At 38.7% G+C, this 23111-nt stretch overlaps 2 protein-coding genes across 4 annotated transcripts in view; one reads left to right on the top strand and one right to left on the bottom strand.

The window, feature by feature from the left end:
* The first annotated feature begins 711 nt into the window (after positions 1 to 711).
* ppa2 (inorganic pyrophosphatase 2) lies at positions 712 to 6152 on the top strand. Of its 2 annotated transcripts, XM_048197212.1 has the most exons (12): positions 713 to 983; positions 1390 to 1454; positions 1609 to 1647; positions 1729 to 1782; positions 2003 to 2122; positions 2278 to 2364; positions 2828 to 2954; positions 3056 to 3183; positions 3276 to 3364; positions 3504 to 3573; positions 3667 to 3706; positions 3781 to 6152. In XM_048197212.1, exons 1-12 carry the CDS (start codon positions 809 to 811, stop codon positions 3807 to 3809), a joined length of 1023 nt encoding a protein of 340 aa, XP_048053169.1. In that variant the 5' UTR covers positions 713 to 808; the 3' UTR covers positions 3810 to 6152. The 2 variants fall into 2 exon arrangements, with proteins under 2 accessions (XP_048053170.1, XP_048053169.1); XM_048197213.1 differs by lacking the exon at positions 1609 to 1647 and having other exon boundaries at positions 712 to 983.
* Positions 6153 to 6699: 547 nt separating this feature from the next.
* The window catches only part of tet2 (tet methylcytosine dioxygenase 2), a 30808-nt gene continuing 14396 nt past the window's right edge, over positions 6700 to 23111 (bottom strand). For both annotated transcript variants that reach the window (XM_048197211.1, XM_048197210.1), the window contains 9 exons: positions 15518 to 18355; positions 14971 to 15061; positions 14755 to 14848; positions 14337 to 14545; positions 13881 to 14031; positions 13703 to 13792; positions 13339 to 13476; positions 11065 to 11419; positions 6700 to 10886 (listed from right to left, as the gene is read on the bottom strand). In XM_048197211.1, the coding sequence (XP_048053168.1) occupies positions 9502 to 10886; positions 11065 to 11419; positions 13339 to 13476; positions 13703 to 13792; positions 13881 to 14031; positions 14337 to 14545; positions 14755 to 14848; positions 14971 to 15061; positions 15518 to 18311 (5307 nt within the window). In that variant the 5' untranslated portion in view covers positions 18312 to 18355 and the 3' untranslated portion in view covers positions 6700 to 9501. The remainder of the gene's footprint in view (positions 10887 to 11064; positions 11420 to 13338; positions 13477 to 13702; positions 13793 to 13880; positions 14032 to 14336; positions 14546 to 14754; positions 14849 to 14970; positions 15062 to 15517; positions 18356 to 23111) is intronic.

The following is a 23111-nucleotide window of genomic DNA, read 5'->3' on the forward strand; positions in this document are numbered from 1 at the left end:
AAGCCTTTTTGTTAGCCTGATTGTTAATTAATATTTTTATTGGGTTCCATATTTTTACAAATGTCTTTTGTTTATCTAATATCTTATATCTCAGCTCTTCTAGAGGTGTCATCCACGTTTTTAACCATTCATTTTCTAACAGCTATTGAAATACGAAGAGCGCCCCCTGATAGCACACGTACATCTCGGAGACGTCTATTTGATGTGCGTGTTTACGTCTGGAAGACGTATTATTTAGGGTGTTTGCTCATCTGGAATACGTCTATAGGACGTATCCTGTCAGATGTCAAATAGACGTTTAGAAGACGTCTTTAAGATGTTTATGATTTAGAATGTATGTAAAACTGACATCTTAAAGACGTCTATTAGATGTTTGTAAACAGCAGATGCTTTCCAGATGAAGTGATCTTTAACAGACGTCTTGCAGACGTACGTGTGCTATCTGGGCCCCTACAGAACTCTCATCACATCCTCATCAGAAGACCAAAACATCATTGCCTTCTATTTTGCACTTTTATAACAAAAATATTTTAATTTAAAAATCAGAAAAAAATATCAATAAGTTAAACGTACAAAACATACGACCAATAAACCTAAATTGCACAAGCCAACTTCCCTCGTATAGCTATTATTGGCACTGTTCCCCATTCTTTGCTTGGATACTTTGGCCATCCCTTTGTGTAAACTACGGTCATCTGACGATAGGTGGCAGTATGAAATAACTAAAAGAGATTGTGTGTGTGACGCCTAAACGTGTGGGACGTTGACACGCAATCAGGAACTAATATAATATAAGTCAACGAAAATAATGCGTTCAGTTATTTATACTGCTGCGAAGTTTTCTGCTGCCTTTTTCTGTTCACAGTCCTCTCGGAAAAGCAAGTCTTTCATTTCAGTTGCTTCCATTCATTTGAGAAAAATGGTGCATTACCTAACAGAGCAGAGAGGACGACCAAACTCAACTGACTACAGGATTTATTTAAGTAAGTTTGCCCTTCTCATCCATAAAAATGAGATCATTCATAAAAATGAGGATTATAAGCCCCTCACAACTCTCAAATAAAATGATTGTTGCTGACAACTTTACCTCGCCGCGAATTTATGCGCGCTAACGGCGGGAGACTGTGAAACGTCATAAGTGAGAGACATAACATTCATGCATACCCGGTTACACTCACTGAATTGAAAACTAAACTATTAAAGTATTCAGTTTCCTTTTTGTGCACTTTATGCTTCATATATCTCGTCTAGCAACTACCATTGTCTGTCTCTTTATTAAGCATTATGAGAAAGAAATATAAGAACCTCATTTAAACACAGTTAGTCTGATATCTTGAGATAATTTGAATTTGGTTCACTAATACAGTCACTGTAACATCTGCTTCGCAGAAACTTCAGATGGAAAATATATATCCCCTTTCCATGACATTCCTCTGTATGTTGCTGATGAACAGGTTGGTATAATGTGGATGTCTACTTCAAATCAGTGCTATTAGGTCAGGTGATAATAAATAAATTATGATTTAATCCAATAACCTAATTGACATCAAGATAACTGACACAATTCTTAGTCTATTTTCTAATGACATTATGTTTCTTAATGATCAGGAATGTGGTGTTCCACCAAAGAAAATTAAAAGGAATGAGGTAACCGTTCATCAATCTGCATTTTGGGACCCTATTGTCGTAAAATAGATGATGATAATAATGTTATTAAGTCTTTAATAGATCCTGTTTAACATGGTTGTAGAAGTTCCTCGTTGGTCAAATGCCAAGATGGAGGTAAGTATATTTTTCAATATTAAAAACTGTAAAAAAAAAAGAAAAAAAAAAAAAAAAAAGTGTTTTTTGTTGTTGTTTTCAGCATCTCTATATTTCTTAATTTGACTGGAAATCAATCAATTGCCTGATTTGGCAAAAGAATAGGGAAGCTAATTTAATTGATTGACCGGATGCATTGAAAGTAGCACTTAAATAAGATAATAATTTCCTTTATCCACAGATAGCAACAAAGGAACCATTAAACCCGATTAAGCAAGATGTGAAGAAAGGCAAGCTACGATATGTAGCTAACATTTTTCCACACAAAGGTTACATTTGGAACTATGGTGCACTTCCACAGGTGATGTCCTGGTTTAGATTATGGCTATGGCTGCAGTCTGATTTGTAAAGTCAGTGTTTTTGTTTCTTTGTGTCTACTGTTGTTTTATTAATGTATTACTAATCCTCTATCAAATTTTAATATAAATATAATACCTCTTTTACCGATAAATAAAGACATGGGAAGATCCAAACCACAATGACAAGGAAACCATGTGCTGTGGAGACAATGACCCCATAGACGTGTGTGAGATCGGCTCCAAGGTGGGTGGAACTGCATGGTTAATAATAATAACTATAGGCAGTTGTGGCTTAATGGTTAGAGAGTCGGACTTAAAGGTCATGGGCTTGAGTCTTGGTATCGGCATGAAATGTAGCTGGGAGGAGTAAATGAACAGTACTCTCTTTCACTCTCATTACCCACAATTGAGGTGCCCTTGAGCAAGTTTTGCTTTTAGTTTAAAACACTGAAACCTTAAAATCAATATTTCTTTTCAATCAATCAATCAATCAATCAATATTATAATATTTTGTATTCCTCTTTGACAATTTAACTAATTTATTATTATTATTATTATTATTGTAGCTTGTGTAGGTGGTATTTTTGACCCATTGTTCCATATATTTCAGTGTTTTATTATATAGCACAATAGATATTTCTTTTCCAACACAAATTGGTTATGGGTCTGATTACTTTTGTAACCCAGTGTAAATCTCTGTGTCACAGGTGTGTGTAACGGGGCAGGTAATTCAGGTTAAAGTTCTTGGAATTCTGGCTTTGATAGATGAAGGAGAGACTGACTGGAAGGTAATAGCCATCAATATAGAAGACCCAGATGCATCGAGCCTTAACAGTGAGTATTTTTTTTTTTTTTTTTTTTTTTTTTTACATGTAAAAAACTTGTATTATCTATTATTTATGACAGAGTAATCTCAATTAGTGTATCATTAACAGGTATTGAGGATGTGAGAAAGGTTAAGCCTGGTCATCTTGAGGCTACGGTGGATTGGTTTAAAAAATATAAAGTGCCAGATGGAAAGCCTGAGAACCAGTTTGCATTCAATGGACAATTTAAGGATAAGGTAGCGTATCATAGTATATTGCTGATGAAGGAGAAGTGTTAGTCCATTTAATGATAAATCATCTAATGTTGATGTTGTTAATATAATGTTAGGACTTTGCTGTAGAAGTCATAAAATCAACACATGGCTACTGGAAAGCTTTAGTTATGAGGAAAAAGATGAAAGGTGATGAAATTGTTTGGTGAGTGTGAGATTTGAGTTTTGTATCATTTATTAAATGACAACAGAGTTTCTCTTTGTTAAAGATTTTGTAGTCATTTGTTAAAGATTTTGTAGTGATGATTTATGATTTTGTTATTTACTTTGACCTTTCTTTTTAGTCAAAACTCCTCCTTGTGCGATACTCCATTCAAATGCAGTGATGCAGAGGCCAGTGCTGTGGTTCAAGCTGTTAGTGTTTATGTCCTTTAATATTTGCTAATTTTTGCCTTATTTTTACCATACTTGAGTCCACACAAGACAAATGCACATTTGCTTTTGTAGGCTGCAGAATATGGGGAACCTCTCCCAGTGTCTTCTGAAGGTAAAATTGTATTTTATAACTTTTTTTTTTCAAACAAATTATATAACTGTTAACTCATTATTTCTATTTTGCAGTGGACAAATGGCACTTCTTTGCAAAGTAAAAGATCATTCACACTTTGCAGAGTGATCTCACAAGAAGGTAGAAAAGGGCCGAAGATGCTATTACATGGGTCCGTTAATATCCATGGTACAAAGATTTTTGTGTTTCATTAATGTTTTATTTTTAAAACATGGCTTTATTTATTAGCACAAGGCACAAACACTTACTTGTCATATATGGGGTGAAATGAGCAAGTAATTTTTTCTTATCAGTCATTTCAGTATTTTTGCAGTAACATTGTTTGATATGTTTCTGTTCTTAATTATTGTTAATTTACATATTTCAAAATACATGTGTTTCAGTGCCAAAGCTCATGTTATCTTTCATACTTTAAAGGTTAAATAGTTAACAATCTCTACAATGTGAGGTTTTACTCTCATTTTATCATTTTTTCCCCTTAAATTTCTGTTTATTTACTTGGACTGACTTAGGAACAGATGTTTATCAAGGACAGCATTTTATTTTTGTAAGTGTTTAGTGTGCCTGGTTGCAACAAACCCTCTGGTTTAATCTCCCTGTGAACAGGAAGTTGCGACCTTCAATATTGTGACATATTTTCGCGGGGTGTAATGGTTCTCTGTAAAAAAAAAAAAATAATTCATACAGTACCGTTCTTCACCACATATATAAATTACATAGTGGAAAAAGTGAATTTTGAAGGTGTAATGTTAATTTTTGAAAATGTATGTGTTTGTTACTAGATAAGGCAGTTTGGGGTGTGAGTGTGTGCAGTGTATATTGCAGAACAGCAGAGGTTGTTTACCAGTAGTTTTCCAAATAAAAAAAAAAACAAACATTATAAAACCCCATAGGAAAATCTCGAAGGAACCAGCGGCGAATTAGTCTTCCGGGTTATGATGTCATACCTGCACCACTCTTTATGACTCTGGCTGTGTCCGAAAACTTAGGCAGCTGACTTGTCGCCTCACTGCCTTATCAGGCAATGACTATGTAGGCATGGTTTGCTTATGAAGGTACCTCACGAAACTGATTTTGCACTTCTGAGGCAGCGTAGCGGTTTAATGATCTACATTAAAATAGAGCAAGCTTTGGTGATAACTAAGTAAATATTTCTCACTAGAAATGACATCAGAAGTGGAAAACATTTTCAAGTACGTACATTTACACACAAATTGACCACCATCCACAACTTTCAGACACCTCCTTCAGACATCTGTCACAGAATAACGAAAGCAAAAATAGATTGACAATGGACTGCCTGATGTTTCGGGGCCAGTGCGAAAGACGCTCAGTTGACATTGTCACTGTCCCGACTGTGCCAGTGCTGCATCGTCACAAAAGTTTATCATTTGCATGTTTTTAAGCCTTGCCACTTTAACCATTCAAGTGCAAGAGAAAAGAACTTGCGCACACTGTGTGAGAAGTTTTGTGTGCGCATGTCTCAGACAGCATATGAATACTAAATTGCTTTGAAGTCTTCTTTTGCTTCTTTTTGCTAATCAAACAACAAAAGGCAAATAAATCACTCACTGCTCTTTACTGAATCACTTTTGTAACTTTAATAAAGAATCAATCTTTAATTTATACAGTGAAGATTATATGCAGTGTTATTTTACATTTGATTGCTTTATTCAATGTCTGTACCTGAAAACTACTGTTAGACCTACCTGAAAAACCTGAAAAGCACTGTTTATTTTATGTTGTATCTTTGCTCTATTGTATTTATTTGTGCTATTCCTTGTAGGGAGGGAAGTACATCTTCAGATTTTGCTTAAAGATTACAAAGACAATTTTTTTTTAAATACTTTTTTGTGTGTGTGGATTTACTTTGATGAATTGTTTACCACAAGACTAGTAATGTGCGCTAACAAAGCAAATATGGTCAATTTTGATTTCATGCCAACTTTAAGAAAACCCTTACAATTGTTACAATTGTCATGGCATTATTCCTTGGGTAATAATTGTCTTACTAGGATTTTGCCAATTCATAGAAAAGTATAGCCTATTCGGGGGGAGCACAGCAGCTTCCCTTTATTTAACAGATATAAATAAAATTTGGGTAACGTTTCACAGTAAGGTCTTACTTATTATAGGTATTACAATAATTGGGATATAACTAGGTACTAAAGCTGCACCACCCCTAAACCTAACCTTAACCCATGTAGTTACAACCTTATATTACCCAGTACTTTCTTAGGTAATTCCACTGTAAGTAGATGCAAGTTCATGTAGTATAAAAATGAAGTGCAACTGAAATATTGTTCATTATTATTTCATGTTGACTAATGTTAAGAAAAGGAACCTTATTGTAAAGTGTTCTGAAATTAGGAAACCACTTCAAATTAGGAGAGTTTGTCTTAGTAAAGGTGATCAAAAATTCAAACTCTTCTGTCCAAATGTGAAGTTCCATGACTGGTGTAAAAATAAATAATGCTGTACTACTTTCCCTGAAATGTGCAGCATCAGAATCAAGGACTAGTGGAAAAGAACTCCACCAATCTTTTCTGTTTTTTTGTTTTGTTTTTTTTTCTCCATGAAAATATACTTATAAAATACAACAGTGTTTAAATTATGTCTTTGAAAAAAAAAAAAAAAAAAAAAAAAACTTTCTCAATTAATGCTTTCTCAAAGCACTGAAAGAAGAATGGTGTTATAAAATTGATTATAATTGAAGTTCTGTTATACATCAGTTATTGTGAAAACTATGCTGTACCTATGACAGGTATTCACCTCTTTAGACTTTGTTTTGGGTTTGTTAGTGATATAAAATAATAATAAAAAGCAATGAATAATTGTAAAATCCAAATGTTGTAGGAATAAAACATGAAAACTTGGGTTGAATACTTTTCTAAGGATTGTTTGTATTTGTACTATTTGCAAATTATAAATAAATCATTTTATATGTTTACTAATTACAAAATGAGTCAAAATGATTAAACAGTGTACAATTTACTGTAAATGCTTGAAATAAATATACATTTTATTAAAAACCCCACATTTCAGCAATATTAGGAATGATAACAAATAATAACAAATAGTTTTCAAATAAACTGCATTCAGTTCTTCAGTACAATACAATACTTACAGTATTCAAAGCCATTCTTAATTCAATGTTTTAAGCATTACAAACGAGGAGCAATACAAAAAAGGCAGAAAATATCACATTTAAAACTTTAGTGTCTAATGGCAAAATACCAACGTGTACATAAACTGCTAGCTTAATGTAAAAGTTGTGCACCCCAGTTCGTTAGTTGAAGTCAGAAATTCATTCAAGTAAAGTTGACTCCACTCAGAAACACTCCAAAGCATCTTCAAGTATGGCTATTCTTGTCACTCACTAAATTTTAACCACTCATTTCACTTGCTTCATACACAACCTGCTACTCAAGCTGGGCCCTGTACACTGAAATTTAACATCTAATTTAAACTACAGAACTGGAAGCTAATTCCATAACTAGTCAGTACATCAAATTGATTTCTAATAGAAAAAAAAAAAAAAATGTAAACGTTTCTGTTGTATGCCAAATAAACAAAGAAAGAAAGAAAGAAAAAAAAAAAAAAAAAAAAAAAAAAACTCAGGTAATCCGAATACCAACAAACAAAAAAACAAAAACAAAGATTTTTGGAGCAATATCTATGATTATTATTATTGTGTGGGGTGATGGTACTTTAAACAAACATGGAAATTAACCTTCGTACATAACACGGACTTAAGAATTAAGAAGAATGGACTTAGATTTCTGCAATGCAAATATATGGTATATACAACGTGGCATAATCTTTTTTTTAATAAATTTACAATATTCAACCTATTTTGAATTTACATCAATTTTTTTTTTTTTGAAAAACAAATTGAAGTGCTTAATTTTTTTAAATTTTTTTTTATGTCAGAGTGGAATGAGTTGTATTTTATTCATTACCAATAACCCATCAAATATATAATTTATTTCAGGGACAGGAGTAGTGTAAGAGGCATTAATAAATGTTTAGTGGTTGTAAATACACTTAGCCTCAAACTATACATATGCAACTAAATGTGCACATAGTATTTTAACTGACTTTATCTAACCCTTCAGTAAAGATCAAATGCATTGCTTTATATGACATGACACTTTCCCTTTAATTAAATCAGTGCATGTTAAAATGTTCAAATTACTTCTTTAAAGGTTTATCAGCATTTTGCTTCAATAGTACACAAATTCAGATCTGATAAAGTTAGATATGTGTGTGGTATGTACAGGTAATTTATAAGGATTTAAGATGCAAAGGCTCAAACCTGAATTAGAGAAGACAACATGAACACAAGTGATGTTTATGCACAGAAATGAGCTGATATATCCCTGATTTTGCAATTCCATTGACACTTGAAGTTCAAGTAATACTTTCTAGTAGATCAAGTGTGAAGAAAGTAAGAAATGAACTTTACATCAATGATGGCCTTAAGGTCTGCGTTATATTTGCTACAAAGTGTTTGGAAGTAAAAGAACAGAAACACCTTGGTATTATAATTCTATTGCCAAACTAGTTCTGAGGTATATGATAAGTAGGTTTTTCTACATCATTCATAAGCCTTCTCACCGCCCTTAGAGATTCTCACATTATATTTATAGCAGGTCAAGTAGCACCATTTGAAACAAGATCAGTTCAAACCCAAAGAAATAGTACTCTTCTTTACTAAACTATTGTCTAAGCATACATTCAAAAAACAAAACAAAAAACAAAAAAATTAATTTACTGTACATGTCTCAATTTTTTTTTTTTATACAGCTAAAGTTGCATTATGTAAAACCCCCCACAGCAAGCCAAGCCAGCTGCCTCTGAAACAGTGACGTTGATGTAAATGTAACCCTGTTATGTTTTCCGTGATATATGCTTTGAGGACCTAATATTGACCATTGTTTTTCTTGACCCCATTATCAGTATTCAGTGTTCTGAAATTTTACCTTTTTTTTTTTTTTTTTGATTTCTCTATCAGAACAGTACTGTTACAAAATTGACCCTCAGTGCCTCACTATACAGTAAGTGTAAAGAATTTGTGAAACTGTAAAAGCACCAGAGAAAATCTTTAAAAGTCTTTTAAATGATGTTCAACTATCCACTATGCAGTTCATCAAAAAGTAATACCCTTGTTATTACAAAAAAGTGCTCCTAAAACACTATTTAAGATAGATAATTTCTTAATTGCTTAAAATAATTGCGTATTACTTTAAAATGTTACAAGGTGTTTTGTTGCGTGTTGTTAAAGAAAGGCTTTTAAAAACACATTTGCATTTAAAACACTCACTAGCACCATAAAAAAAGTGATTAGCCACAAAAATCACCAAAGATGAATTTCTTTCCAGTAATATGTCCAGATTTGTTGGACTCTAAGCACCATGGATAAAGAACAGTGTGTTATCATACGTGAGTAATTAAATAAATAAACATTTCAAACAGTAAAAATCGACTTTTTAAGAGCGTGAAAAATTGATGCTCTGTGTATAGTAATGATACTGAATCTTACTATTGTCAATAACCTCACACAAACAGAACAAGAATTATGGGTCATATGGCCAGTGGCACTGAGGTCTGCACCATTTGTAGCACCATTTTATGCACCATGTCATTTTTCTGATGTCACTCTTATTCTTGTGTTTATGAATATTGTAGCACCATTTCATGAACCATGTCATTTTTCTGATGCCACTCTTATTCTTGCATTAATAAATGCTCTGAACCTACAGAGGTTTTTTTTACAGGAAATGATTGTAAGGCCCGGTCACCTTGGTAAAGGCATAGGGAGATGTGCTTACGTATGAATTGGTAGTGCAGGACATTGACCGTTCTTTAAGCATGAGAAGAAACTGCTTATATGGCGGTTCTGAGGGTTCAGAAGGCTCTGAATGTTCTCGTTTCACTTTCTTTCCACTGCTCTTGTTCGTTGTATTTTCAGCACCATGCTTCTCAGCATCCTCCTCTTTCTCCCGGGCCTTCTCTGCCATCTTTGCTTCCCACAGAGCCAGTCCATGTTTTGCTTCATTCAAGTTCTTGTGCTGGTAAAACACCAATGAGATACGGGTGGGATGGTTGCGGTCAGGCTTCTTGACTGGTGTAGTCGCATGGAGCTCCCGCTTAGCACACTCGATAATGATCGAACCATGACTAGGTGCCACTGCCACCCCTCCAATTTCAGGGTCAAGGAAGTTGTGCTCGCTGTCGGACCACACATCCTCCTTTTCTTTTTGTTCTGAACTCTGGGTAAGTGGTGTCTGGTTGACTACAGGGTTAAGGGCATTTTCACTGGAAAGCCTCAAGCCTGGATGTTGGTTTGGGTTGAAGCATTCATTACCCAAAGGAGGAAACACCTGAGGGATACCATTTGCTCCATGCATGTTTATCTCTAAATCTTTATTACTTTGCATACTTAAGGAATTTAGATTTGGGGGAAACATCTGAGGATTCTGGGACATATGAGGCTTGGGGTAAGCTTCAAACTGGCTGCTTTTGCCAATAGCTGCATAGTCCAAATGTAGATGGGCTGAAGGAGGCCTGGAGAAGGCATCAGGTGGCATATTAGGACCATAACCTGGGTAATGTCCCATAGAGTGCATGCCAGGTTTCATGTTACAGACGCCATAACTATTGGCTGGCAAGCTAGGCTCTCCATAGTGTGGTGGGTAGTTGACCCCGTAATGTTGAGGTGCACTATACCGCTGCTCAGAGTACAGTGAATTTCTTTGGGGATGATACATATCTGGATGCTTTAGACTGGAAGAGTAGTAAGGGTGGTAGTTGTCCATGGGAAGCCCCCCGTTACATTGGTAACCAGTATAGAGAGGGTTGGGTGTAAGAGACCTGGGGTATGGGGCGGGTGCATTAGACACATTAATGTAAGAGTTGGGTGCATGTAAAGGAGAGGGATAAGGACCTGCAGAAGAAGGTGTTTGAGGATGCGGGGTCATTGGTTTTGAAGCATTTGAGAAGGTTCCTGATGAATTTGAGAATCTAGGGAACTGTGGGACAGTGTAAGAGGGATTATGATTAGGTTGTGTTTGCTGCCGGTGCTGCTGAGGCTGATGGGCAGAATGAACTTGTGGGAGATGCCCAGAGTCCAGATTTGTTCTCATGTTACCTGGGCCTAGAAGAAATAATGGGATTAGACCAAAAAGTAAACTTTTGGTGTTGAAACATTGATAAACATTTGGAATCTGTTCCATTAGTTTTTTATATCATTTATTTTACCATCCCTAAATAAAATATTTATAACTGAATAAATTTAGAAAACTTGAATATTGGTTTTATCCTTGCTTTTGTACCTGTTACAGTTGTGTTCTGGCCTGGGTTCTCATAAGTGGTCTGTTTCTGCTTTGCTTGATGGGTGCTGTCTATTTTGGAGTTAGGTGTGTTGGGGTTGTTTGGTTTGTTAGCTGCGGCTCTCTTGGCATCCAGCTTCTTCTGTCGACAAGACTTGGCAGGCTCTGGTAGCATACGCACCTGTCTGCGAAAGGCACTGAGCACCTGAATGGCACCAGTCTTGGTCTTCTCCAACTGAGCCTCAGCACTGCCAAACTCGTCAGTGGATGAGGCCTTGTATAAGGGAAGCACATGCAGCTGCTCATCCTCAGGAATTTTTCCAATCTCACGATTGTCCTCTCGTGTTAGTGTGCAGACCTACAATAGGAGTAGAGAGAGGAAAGTTTGGCCTGTTTAATTTGTAATTTTGCAGCCACTACTGTGTTTTAGCCATGTTTTGTTCTCTACCTCCAGAGTATAAAAATATATATTATTTGTATTGTGTAATAAGCATAACTGATGGCTTTGGTGAATGCTTTTTATTAGTCTTATTAGAGTACACCATACTGTAAGTATTTAAAATCACCATAAAATCAAAATTGCTAGTTATTATATATATATATATATATATATATATATATATATATATATATATATATATATATATACATACATATATATTTTTTTTTTTTTTACTGAATGTTGCCGTGTTTGTCACGGGGCTCTGAACCGGTTCAAGGAATGAAAACAAAAACCAGAAATGAATACAATTTTAACAGGAACATAAACAAAAACGAAAACTAAATCAAGTTTAAATGTTCTGAACATAAATGCTTATTTGAAATTACCATTAATCGGTTAATAACATTATTTTGTTGTTCTGTTTAAGATTTTAATTTTGCAGTCAACCAATCATGAATTCAAATAGTATGGCCTATGAAAATGTGATGTTGACGCATCAAACGTGAGTGAAATGCCTGTGTTCAGTTGGCACTGTCACAAGGCAATGTTCTGGCATTAACTGTTGAATCTTAGGAGTTTATCCAACAGGGTTATGTCCAGTGTGGTGTGTTTTGAAACCAGTGAAAACTGCAGGCTAGTGTAGAACCGCTACTATTCAGGAATAGTAGTGGGAAAAAATGTATTTTTTTTAAAATGATTAAACACCTTGTTGTCAAAGTTTGTATTGTTGCTTTATGTATGGTCAGACATTTGCGTGTCGTAATATTATTAACATTTTCCCAAAATCAAGCTCAAATTAAGGTTTTTCACCAGCGAATGTCGGAGATTTGTGTTTTGTCCGTCATTAGGATGATCACATCTGAGTAAGTTTTTGTCAACTTAAAGGTTATATAGGTTATTGTGGCTATGTAGGCCCTCAGTTTTTACTGTCATTTAAGCTTGTGTCATAAAAGACAAAGTGTTACGCACAGGCTGTATTGGCTATGACTAGATGGCAAATACCAGACTCTTCGCTGATCCTCAAATACATAAAATATTAGCCTTTATATTTGTGTTTTGAATAAAGAAAACTTTGTACTTTTTAAAACAACCAGTTTTTATTTACCCTTGCATTGCAAACAAGCAGAGACCATGCAGGTCCACCATTTCTCCAAAATGCATGCAGGACTTTATTCATGATTGAGTTGAGTGGAGCTGCTGTATGAGGTTTTGCCGATAGTTTGAGGATCCACTGGAGTTACGAGGTTTAGTCACAAGCTCTTAGTATAAAGTTCAATTCAAGCTGTGGTATAAAGTATAGGCAAAAACGGTATTATATTATTTGTTATATCATTCTAATCAAACTGTTTTTGGAATGATAATGTTATAGAAGGAACACATGAACAGAAACGTTAAAATACTGATTCTGAACCTAATGAACTATTTGAATTTTAACTAATGAATTTTTTTTTCTTCTGTTTTTAAGCCCTACAAAAGTGCATTCATAATTTTTAATAATAATAATAATAATAATAAAATATTATAATTATTATAATAATAATAAAAAAAAAAACATTTCAAACCCCAACTGCATCTGCTCTCTTAATGCCTTAATGAATATGTTTCGGTGGAGGGTGATACTAAATATCCTTCACAACTGACTGTGCTAACTGGCATTCTGATCTGCCTCCATTTAGTTAGCAACTCCCAAACTCCTACAATCCATCAATTCCTGAGGACAAATCCAGTCCCTACAATTATTTCTCATTCCAGAAGCCATTTCACTCAGATATACGTCACAATAGGGAAGAAAATTATATCGCAACATCCATTTCATGCCGACTTTTAATTCTTACCACAGTGCTGCCCCCTTGCATGTTGTGCAGGTCTCTGTGGGCATGAGCACAGAAGTCTAGACAGGCTGTCACTCCAGAAAATGGACGTCCTTCTTTTAGGCCCAGACGGCAATCGGGAGCTCTGTGTTCATGGTCCACCTGTCAAATGTCGGTAGACATAGAAATGTAAAGTTTTAACTTAAAATTTTGGTATATGCCCCTTATGAAATTCATGCACTATTGCAGTCACTTTACTTATTTTTATATATTACAACACTACTGTTGCCGCTTATTATACCACTTGAAATATTTCAGGAAACTAAATGTTTTAAGGGTTTAAGAAAAATGCTATATTTTCTTGATAGCAAAGAACTTAAATGTATACCTGATTGCCGTAAGCATCGGGTGCCATTTTTTTATATACTGGGGCCATGAAAGTTGCAAGACCCTGGAGATTTTGTTCCAGTTTCTCTTCCTGCAGGGGAATCAAAAATATTCCTGTTATTTCTAATTTTGTATGATCTTTGTTGACTCCATTTTGTGTTTGCATGTGAGCATCTCACCTCCTTGGGATCATCCCCAAGCAGTTTGAACTTTCGTGGGATTTTACTTCTAGCAAATTTGCAGCCATTATAGTACATGCTCCAGGAGCAGCCGAAGGAGAAAGAAGCTCCACAGGCATCAGGTTCCAAACCCTGACATGCACATGTTCTCCTAAGGAAAATGACAGAATGTTAAGTTTGAAGACAAATAACATATTGTAAACATACCTTACAATATCTAGAATTTTATATTTTGTTGAAGCCATTAAAAATCTTGTCTTGAGGACAACATAACCAGCAAAACAGTACAATACTATGCTGTTTCTGTTAAGTAGAAAGTGGTTAGATATGTAGCAATACAAAGACCACTGACTATCAATTTGGATGCATTCTGAACTGATAATAATGTGTTTGGTCTTTTGGTCAGCAAATGTTTACTATATTTGTGAAAAAGCAATAACAAGCATTTGTCCTTACTCCTCATTTAGAGCACATCTGCGGTTGGTTAGGGCACCATGTTTTGTTAGTGTGTCACTGAGTTCAGTGTAGAGACGGTCAGCCAGGTTTGTTGGTATGCCTTCCCAAATTAAGATGACCACTACTATACAGGATGTTTCACATGAGTGACCAGCCCGTTCTCGTACCAAGACCAGGAGTTTCTCGTCTACATTTGCCCTCCGTATTACCTACACAACATGTGCACATGTACAGATATATTCAGAAAATGTACAGGAAGCAGTTTGAGACATCTGTCATGCAATTGAGTTTTCCATAGAGGGCGCTGTAGATAAGAAAACTAAGCATGTTTTAATATTTAATTACAGAAACAGACAAAGAGAGGCAATATATTTACATAAAAAAGAAAACACACAAGATAAAAATAAATTGCTTTTACCCATTTAGCAATGGGGCAGCCCTGCCCACTCTTGCCTTCCTTGCCAGTATACACAACTTTTTCAATCCTAATGGCACTTCCAGTCAGTCCAGATCTGTCAAGGGAAAATAGCTAATAAATACTGTAAATACTGTAATAGCTAAAAAATACATCTGTACTGAGAGAGTAAGTTACACACATTTATTTTGTGCATTAGAGGAGTTCATAATATCATACCTTTCCTCCATAATTTTGCGGATGCCTGAAACAGTCGGTGCTGATCCCAAGTGAGTATAATATGGGCCTTCGTCTCTTTCACTGATTTGCTCTGTGGATTTCGGTGTAGATTGTCAGAAAAAAAAACTAATATCAAAATAATTTAATGTCATCAAAAATAACATAAAATATCAATAAGATATTAAACTATTAAAGGGATAGTGACAAAAAATGAAAATTCTGTCATCATTTACTCCCCCTCAAGTTGTTCCCAGCCTGTATAAATTTCTTTGTTCTTCTGTACACAAAGGAAGATATTTGGAAGAATGTAACGAAGATCTCAGCCCCCATTGACTACCATAGTAGGAAAAAACTACTGCTTGGTTACAAATATAATTTTAAGTTGGTTACAATATAATTTTAAGATATCTTCCTTTGTATACAGCAGATCAAAGAAATTTATTTGGTTTGGAACAACCTGAGGGTGAATAAATGATGACAAAATTTTCATTTTTGGGTAAACTATCCCTTTAACAACAAATTAAAAAAAGCTGTGTGAATCTCTTACCAACACAGTGACATGAAGGAATATCATACTGTGTCTTCATAGGTGTATCTAGCAAGTTTTTTATTGGTGTATCAAGCATCTTCATGGGTGACTCCAGAAAGCTTTGTAACCCAGGTTCAATCTTTTTAGGTGGGGTGAAGTTTTGTGGTTTGCACTGTTCTTTGACATTTCCCTCAGCACTGGTTGAGAGCACAGTCACAGCCCCAGCCATCTCCACCTTCACCTTATTAGGTGACTTGATGACCAAAGACTTTCTTTCAAACACAGGTGATAGTTGATATTGTTTTAACCGCTGTTCCATGGTAGCTAGAATACTCCTTTGCTGGCTTTGTTCGCAGGATGAAGAAGGATGCTCCTGCTTTACAACCACTGGCATGACTTTGGTTTTGTCTTGATCTTGCTGTAGCACTTCCGTGGGTGGCTGTTGAGCTGAGGTTTCTAAATCTGAGCAGTTTTCACTTTTTATGGCTGGCATACTTGCTCTGATGTTGTTGGGGCCTTGCCGCTCCTGCCTCTGCAGAAGGTGCATTCGCAAGGCTGTGTGCCTCTGCAAATCTCCTTGAGCACCTTGGCTTGGGAGAGACTCTCTCTGGATTTGGGCAAAGAACTCTTGGAATTCAGCTTTGGTAAATGTTTGAGCAGGAACCTGAAGACCGTTAGAAACTTGTGACAGTTGAGATTGAGACACTGGAGACTGGGGGAATTCCAAATGATTTTGTACCCTGCGTTGGAGAGGTTGCTGGTAGTTTGGTTGTTGTTTACTGGTGTTCTGAGAATACTGTATGTTCTGCTGGAGTTTCCTCTCTGTTAGAGCTTCTGTTTCTTTAGACAAGGATTGTACATTTGACTTAGATGTGTCTGGAAATGTTGAGTATTCTCTTATAGTTGTACTAGACAGTGGTTGTGCTGGGGGTTCAATACCTAGAGATATTGTCTGGGATTCTGAATGAAGACAACCCTCTGTTTTAAGCTTTTTCAAGAGTGGTGCATTTACCTGGATGTGGGAAACATCTTGTTGTGGAGCTGCTTGCATATTCTGTCTATCCTGAGGGAGCTGATGGGGAAATGTGCTGGTGGCATGCTGACGAGGTGGTGGCTGAGAGAGGAAGCTCTGGGATTGTATCTGGTCTTGATCATTTTTGCATAATTCCTGGGACATGTGTTGGGTTTTGTCAAATTGCATGCAAGTATGATTGTGCATACTGGAATTTCTTTGTTGACATTCAGGGGAAGAATTGTGGGGAAATTGTGTAGGAGGTAGGGAGTCTTGTGCCTGACTTTCATGTGAGGGAAAACTGGGATTACTGAAATTCTGAGACTGAAAGTTGTTTGAGGGCATGGAATTTGTACATTGACTTTGACTCAGCGAGACTGTATGTTGCTGCATTTGGGTCTGTGGAAGGAAAAAATCCCACATCTGAGAGTGGTCAGTAGATGGCTGCAGAGCTGAAGCTGAGTTTAAATCTATCCATTCCATCTGAGGGCCATCTGTACTCTTTGACGTCTTTTCCTGATCTGGGTTAGGCTTATTATCTTGCTCACTGTATTGATTCTGAGATGTTGGTGTACAGGCCTGGGATATCAACCTGCTGTCTACTGTTGGTGACTCAAGATTCTGTTGCTGTGGCAAAGAAAAGTCTCTATTGTCGTGGAGGCTTTCATCAGGTGGTTGTTTCTGTGGCACCTTAATCTGTAGGTTCTGACCTGTCTGAGTGTTTTGTGATGGGGCACCTGCCATCACTGGGGGCAATTTGTAAGATTCATGGCTAAAATCCGGGTTGGACTTAGAGAACATGCTTAAGCATTCAGAGTCGCCCAGAAGGCCCTCTCTATCTTTTTGAATCTGTGAGTAACCATTGATGCCTGTCTGTGATGGCACATTTGACTCTGAAGCTTCCTGACTCAGCGATTGTGTTCCCAGCTCTGGGAGGTCAGAGAGAGAATAAGCAGGCTTCTTTTGCTCAGCTGCAAAGCTAGAGTATCCATTCACTGTAAATTCAGGGTTGTAGCCATTGCTGCCTTGTACTTCTGGGGGTGCCTTGGCAAGTGGCTCGGAGGCAGATGTATGGGGTGAAATAGGAAAACCTGAGGTAAATGAAGGTGAAGAAGTTGCCTGCTCAGGCAGGTTGCTGGTGACCTGATCTACTTGAGATGAGTTGGTTTGAGGTGCTATAGACACATGCTCTGGGTAATACTGAGACAAAGTTTTCTCTAAAAGGTCACCAGTTATACCCTTTACTGAAGGTGGGCTTGTTTTAGTGCCATTGGGCATTGGAATCTGCTTGTTCTGTGACCGTGAGAATAAATCCCCATTGGGAAAGTTACAGTTTCTTTTACTATGTTTTATCTCAAAATCTCCTGTCTTGCTGTGCTTAGGGAATCCTTCTAATTGGTTCTCCGTTCTTGTTTCTTTTTTATCCCAAAGCCTCAGGTCCTGATTTCCATTCACCTCTGAATCAGTGCAGAGTTTTTTAGGCTGGTGAAAGTCCAAATATGTCTGTTCACTTAGAGCATGTTTCATCTGTCCATTCATCTCATACATGTTTTGATCAAATATGCCCTGCATGTTAGCCAGGTTAGAACAATTATCCTGTTGTCGTTTCATTGGGTAGACCACTGTGCTGGGCTTGAAATGGCTCCAGTTTGTGTCCCCATTGAACTGCTGAGACAAGACTTCAGGTGACTGATCTCCATTCTGTCGCTTGGTGAGAAGAGGATCTGTCTGCTGAGTGGCACTGATTTGTGCAAGTATCAGACTTTTTTCCGTCTCATGGCTGGTCTTTTCTGTTTCCATCTGGTCTGCTCTGGGTCCATTCACAAGGCTGCCCTCTCTGCGTCCTACATGGAAGAGAAGGAAAATTACCAAAATTGTAAAAACATAATTTAGTTATTATGTTCTGGGGTAGTGTGGTGGACTTGCTAATGATCTGGTCTGTCAAAATTTGATTTAAATTTTTATTAAAATATATATTTTTTTTAATTAACCAAAGTAAAAATGGGCTAGATTTTACCAAGATCTCATAACTACTAACACAGTGTCTACATCGGATGCGACCGTTGTGTCACGGTGCACTGCAACAGTTAGAAGCTGTCCACACTGGACATGACAAACCAACCATTGCAAATCCATTTGTCCTTTGTGACAGAAGTTGCATATGCGCTTGAAATACATCAGAAATACAATGGAGAAAATAGAAATAGGGCCCTATAATACACCCGGCGCAATGCGACGCAAGGCGCAGCGCAAGTGTGTTTGCTAGTTTGCGTCCGGCGCCGTTCGCGTTTTCCCGTTCAGCGCCATGTCCTTAAATTAGTAAATGCATTTGCGCCAGTTAGTGCGCCCATGGGCATGCTGGTCTAAAAAAGAGGTGTGTTCAGGCGCATTGCATTGCTATTTTAAGGAGCTGAAAATAGACTGCGCCATAGACCAACTCAAACCTGGTCTAAAGTCTAAAGTCAATGGCGCAATATTTTTTTGTTAGAGCGCGTTGGTAGAAACTGCGCCTCTGGGCGCGTCCACAGTGCGCGTTGACTTTGCTTATTACACACAGGGATGCCCATCACACAAACATGCCAAATATTAAAAACAAAAGGATTACAGTGTAAAAGAATATTATTGTGTAGGCTACATAAATATAAAAATTTAATGATGAATAGTCATTGTGTGTATTAGAATTAGGCTACCTATTTTCAATTCAGCCTATTACTACTTATAATGATGAACGAAATTGGCTAATTAATTGAACAATCGTGCCAATACACACAAATATATATTAACTGACTCATCGCGCGGAGCTATTTGAAAGCCTGCATCCAACGCAGACGACTGAAAGATTGACTGGCCACTTATCAGGTAATTTCAGCAAAACATCACTCGTTGGACTCCTCAGTTGAATCGGTGTGTTCAGCTTTTCCGCCAACAAATTCCGCCATGTAAATAGCAATCCGCCATGGCGCGAGCGCATCTCACTCTTAAAGGGAATGGGAGATGACACTCTGATTGGTTTATTGAACGTTACGCCCATTACTCATTAAGAGAATATAGGGACAACCCATTTCAAAAATGCGCCCCGGCGCACGGGCCGTTTATCCGTCGTTAAAATAGCAAAGGTGGATTTGGACACGCCCTGAGTGCACCTGCGCCGTGCGCTTTACACTTTGCGTTTAGATCGTTAAAATAGGGCCCATTGAATAAAAATAGAAATTTGTCATCCAGTTTAGACAATATTACTGTTTAAAATGGGTTCTATTCACTTTTGTTGCGTCACTTTTGTTGCGTCACATTGTGCCGATCATGACTGGTATAGACACAGTGTAAGACTGATGTATTCAAAATATCATAATAGAATCTATAGCCGCTTTTCCATCATCGGGCCAAACTGGCTTTACCGTTCCATTCCGTGCTGATCCGGTCCAAGGAGGTTTCATTTTCCACTGTGGGGCTGACAAAAGATCTCTTTGGAATGTATTACAAATGCGTCAGTTGTTGCCTTGGTAGCGCAAGAGTTTACAGATGGTATGAGATGAAAATAGCAAACGTTTTGGAGGATGATCAGATATTTGTTTTAATTTATTATTAACTTGTATCTGTTTACTTCATTCAAATTTCTTCGCTTGGCCAGATACAGACAAACTGGTAGCCAGGCAACAGATAAGTGACCAATCCTGAGTGGTGACATCACTACATGCATTCTACCAGCACGGTTCAGCATGTGTAGCCAACCGTGCTGAGAATTCCGGACCGAGAACGGTTTGTAATCATGCCATGCTGAAACAATCTCAAGTGGAAAGATAACGCCTCGGTTACTTGTGTAACCCTCGCTCCCTGAAGGAGGGAACAGATATGTCACGTTGGTTACCAATGAATTGGGAATCTCGCCAGAGAGACCAATCTACTTTAAGTGTTAACTGAACGAGCCAATGCTCATTGGCATGAGATATTTGCATCTGACTGCCATGCCCTGCAGCGTAGGTATAAATAGGCAGCAGGTGCAACACATATTCAGGTTTTCGTTAAGGAGCCGAGCCGGTGACCTGGCCGCTCAGCGGTGGTACAGCACCTGTGGCGACGGGACGGGATGTCTCCGTTCCCTCCTTCTGAGACGTTTTTCAATTAAGTTTGCTTCCCCACGACATGATTACAAACCTTTCTCGCCCCGGAATTCCCTTTCAATCGGTCATGTTTGACGCCACTTCGGTGACCAACGAATTGGGAATCCCTACCAAAGCGCTACTGATGCTGCCCCTTTCAGTGCCCTGTGTAAGCCTCCTGATCCCTCCATGCCTATTTGGGCAGAAGATGGGACAGGGCTTACACAGAGAAGGTTGATCATTGCTGTTTCTGCACAACCCACTTAGTGAAACTTGGATAACACTGGGAAAGCATACCCTTTGTACTGGAAACGGAATGCTGCGAAAGCCACATACTATGGCACAGCAAGCCGACACTTCTACCCATTTGAGGTGAGAGCACAGGAGGATACCGGCTCAACACGAATGCTATAGAATCTAATGAACGTGTTTCGTGTCACCCAGCCCGCAGCTCTACAAATATCTGTCAGCGAGGTGCCACGTGCCAGCGCTCAGGAGGATGCAACACTTTAAACCACAAAGAGCTGCTCTGAGGTCCTGAAGCTTTGTGTCTGATTCATGTACACTCACAGAGCATGGACGGGAAAGAGCAAAGCCAGGGCTGGGTCTGCCTCCTTCAGGGGCAGTGCTTGCAGGTTCACCACCTGGTCCCTGAAGGGAGTGGTAGGAACCTTCTGGGAACTAGGTCCAGTTGGGCCAGTAGGGTGCTAGACCTGTTCCTTGTCTTCCCTGACTTTGCACAACGTCTGTGCATGTAGGCTCACTGGGGGAATGCATATTTGTGCAGACACTGGGGTCAGCTGAGTGCCTGTGCGTCTGTACCAAATGCTCCATCAGTCAGGGAGTAAATCAGCTGGCAGTGAGTGGCTCTGAAATGTCTCCAAATCAGCTGGACCACCTGGGGATGGAATCTCCATTCTCCCAGAAGCGCAGCTCATGAGAGCTCATTGGCTGCACGATTGAGCACACCGGGGATGTGAATGGCATGAAGCGACCTCAGATGCTTCAGACTCCAGAGGAGGAGATGGTGGACGAATTGCGACATATGACGGGATCATAGACCACCTTGCCGGTCGATGTACGCAATGGTTTCAGTGTTGGGCAAACAGGGCAAACATGTATTGGTACGGACCAATACATGTTTGCCCTGTAGCAGCCTTTTTAGGTGACTAGAAACTGAGCCGATGTACCAGTTGATGTGCCAGTGCAGTTAGGGGCCCATCCAAACCCCTGATACTGCATGCCCATTGTGCGTGGCCCTCCAGCCTGTGGCAGAGGCATCTGTGGATGCAACAGCATGCCTGGACACCTGTTCTAGGGGCACTCCTGCCCAAAGAAATTAAGGTTCCGCCCACGGGCTGAAAGTTTGGCGACAGGCTGGTGTGATTTTCACCTGGTGAGTGCCGCATTGCCACGTTCATCTCAAGACTCCGCCATGAAGCTAGTGCTGAAGCAGTCTTATATGAAGCAAACTGAGTGGTGTTACTGCCGTTGAGGCTGCCATATGCCCTAGGAGCCTCTGAAATAATTTCAATTCCGCTGTCCTGACTGAACGAATTCAAGCAGTTCAATACTGACTGAGTTTCTCTGTGAGGCGTGCTGTCTGGTTGACTGAATCCAGCTCCATCCTGAGAAAATAGATTCTCTGAATGGGGGAGAGTTTTCCCTTTTCCCAGTTGACTGGAAGTCCCAACTGCCTGAGGTGACTGAGCACCAGATCCCTGTGTTCGCACAACTGATCTTGTGCCTGTGCCAGTATCAGCCAGTCATCGAGATAGTTGAGAATGCGAATGCCGTGTTCTCTCATCGGAACAATGGCCGCTCCATGACTTTCATGAAGATACGGGGAGACAGGGATAGTCCAAAGGGCAGGACTTTGTACCGATATGCTCAACCCTCTAATGTAAAGTGCACAGAAGGTCCTGTGTCGAGGGAGAATCGAAACATGAAAGTAAGCTGCAAACCAATATCAGGGACGTATGCATTTGAAAATGTGTTTCTGCATTAACAGTTTGAATGGCAGCTTGTGAAGGGCTCGGTTCAAAACTTGTAAACTTTCTTGGGTAAAAAGAAGTAGGAGCTGTAAAACCCTGTCTTCGGCTGGAGAGACAGGCTCTATCTCATCCTTCACCAGTAGGTCTACGATCTCCATGCGCAAACATGAGCATTGCCAGCCTTCCCTGAGGTGAACTGGATGTCCTTAAACATGGGGGGACGCTGGGCAAACTGAATCGCATAGCTGAGTCTGATGGTCCAAAGGAGCCAGCGAGACGGGTTGGGGAGTGCTAGCCAGGTTCTCAGAGACCATGCAAGCAGGACCAAGGGGACTACAGATGTACCCACAGTGGGGCTCGGGGGGCTCCGTGGCAGCCCGAAGCGGGGTCTGAGTGTGAGATGCAACACTTACCTGATTCCAGGGTTGGGCAGAGGGTGCGTGAGAAGGCCTGATTCCACTCTCAAACCGCCCACTGCTGCCCGGTACGGTTCTGCACCGTCCACTGCT

This window comes from Megalobrama amblycephala, linkage group LG7 (genome assembly GCF_018812025.1).
Source record: "Megalobrama amblycephala isolate DHTTF-2021 linkage group LG7, ASM1881202v1, whole genome shotgun sequence".
In the NCBI taxonomy this organism is placed as follows: Eukaryota; Metazoa; Chordata; class Actinopteri; order Cypriniformes; family Xenocyprididae; genus Megalobrama; species Megalobrama amblycephala.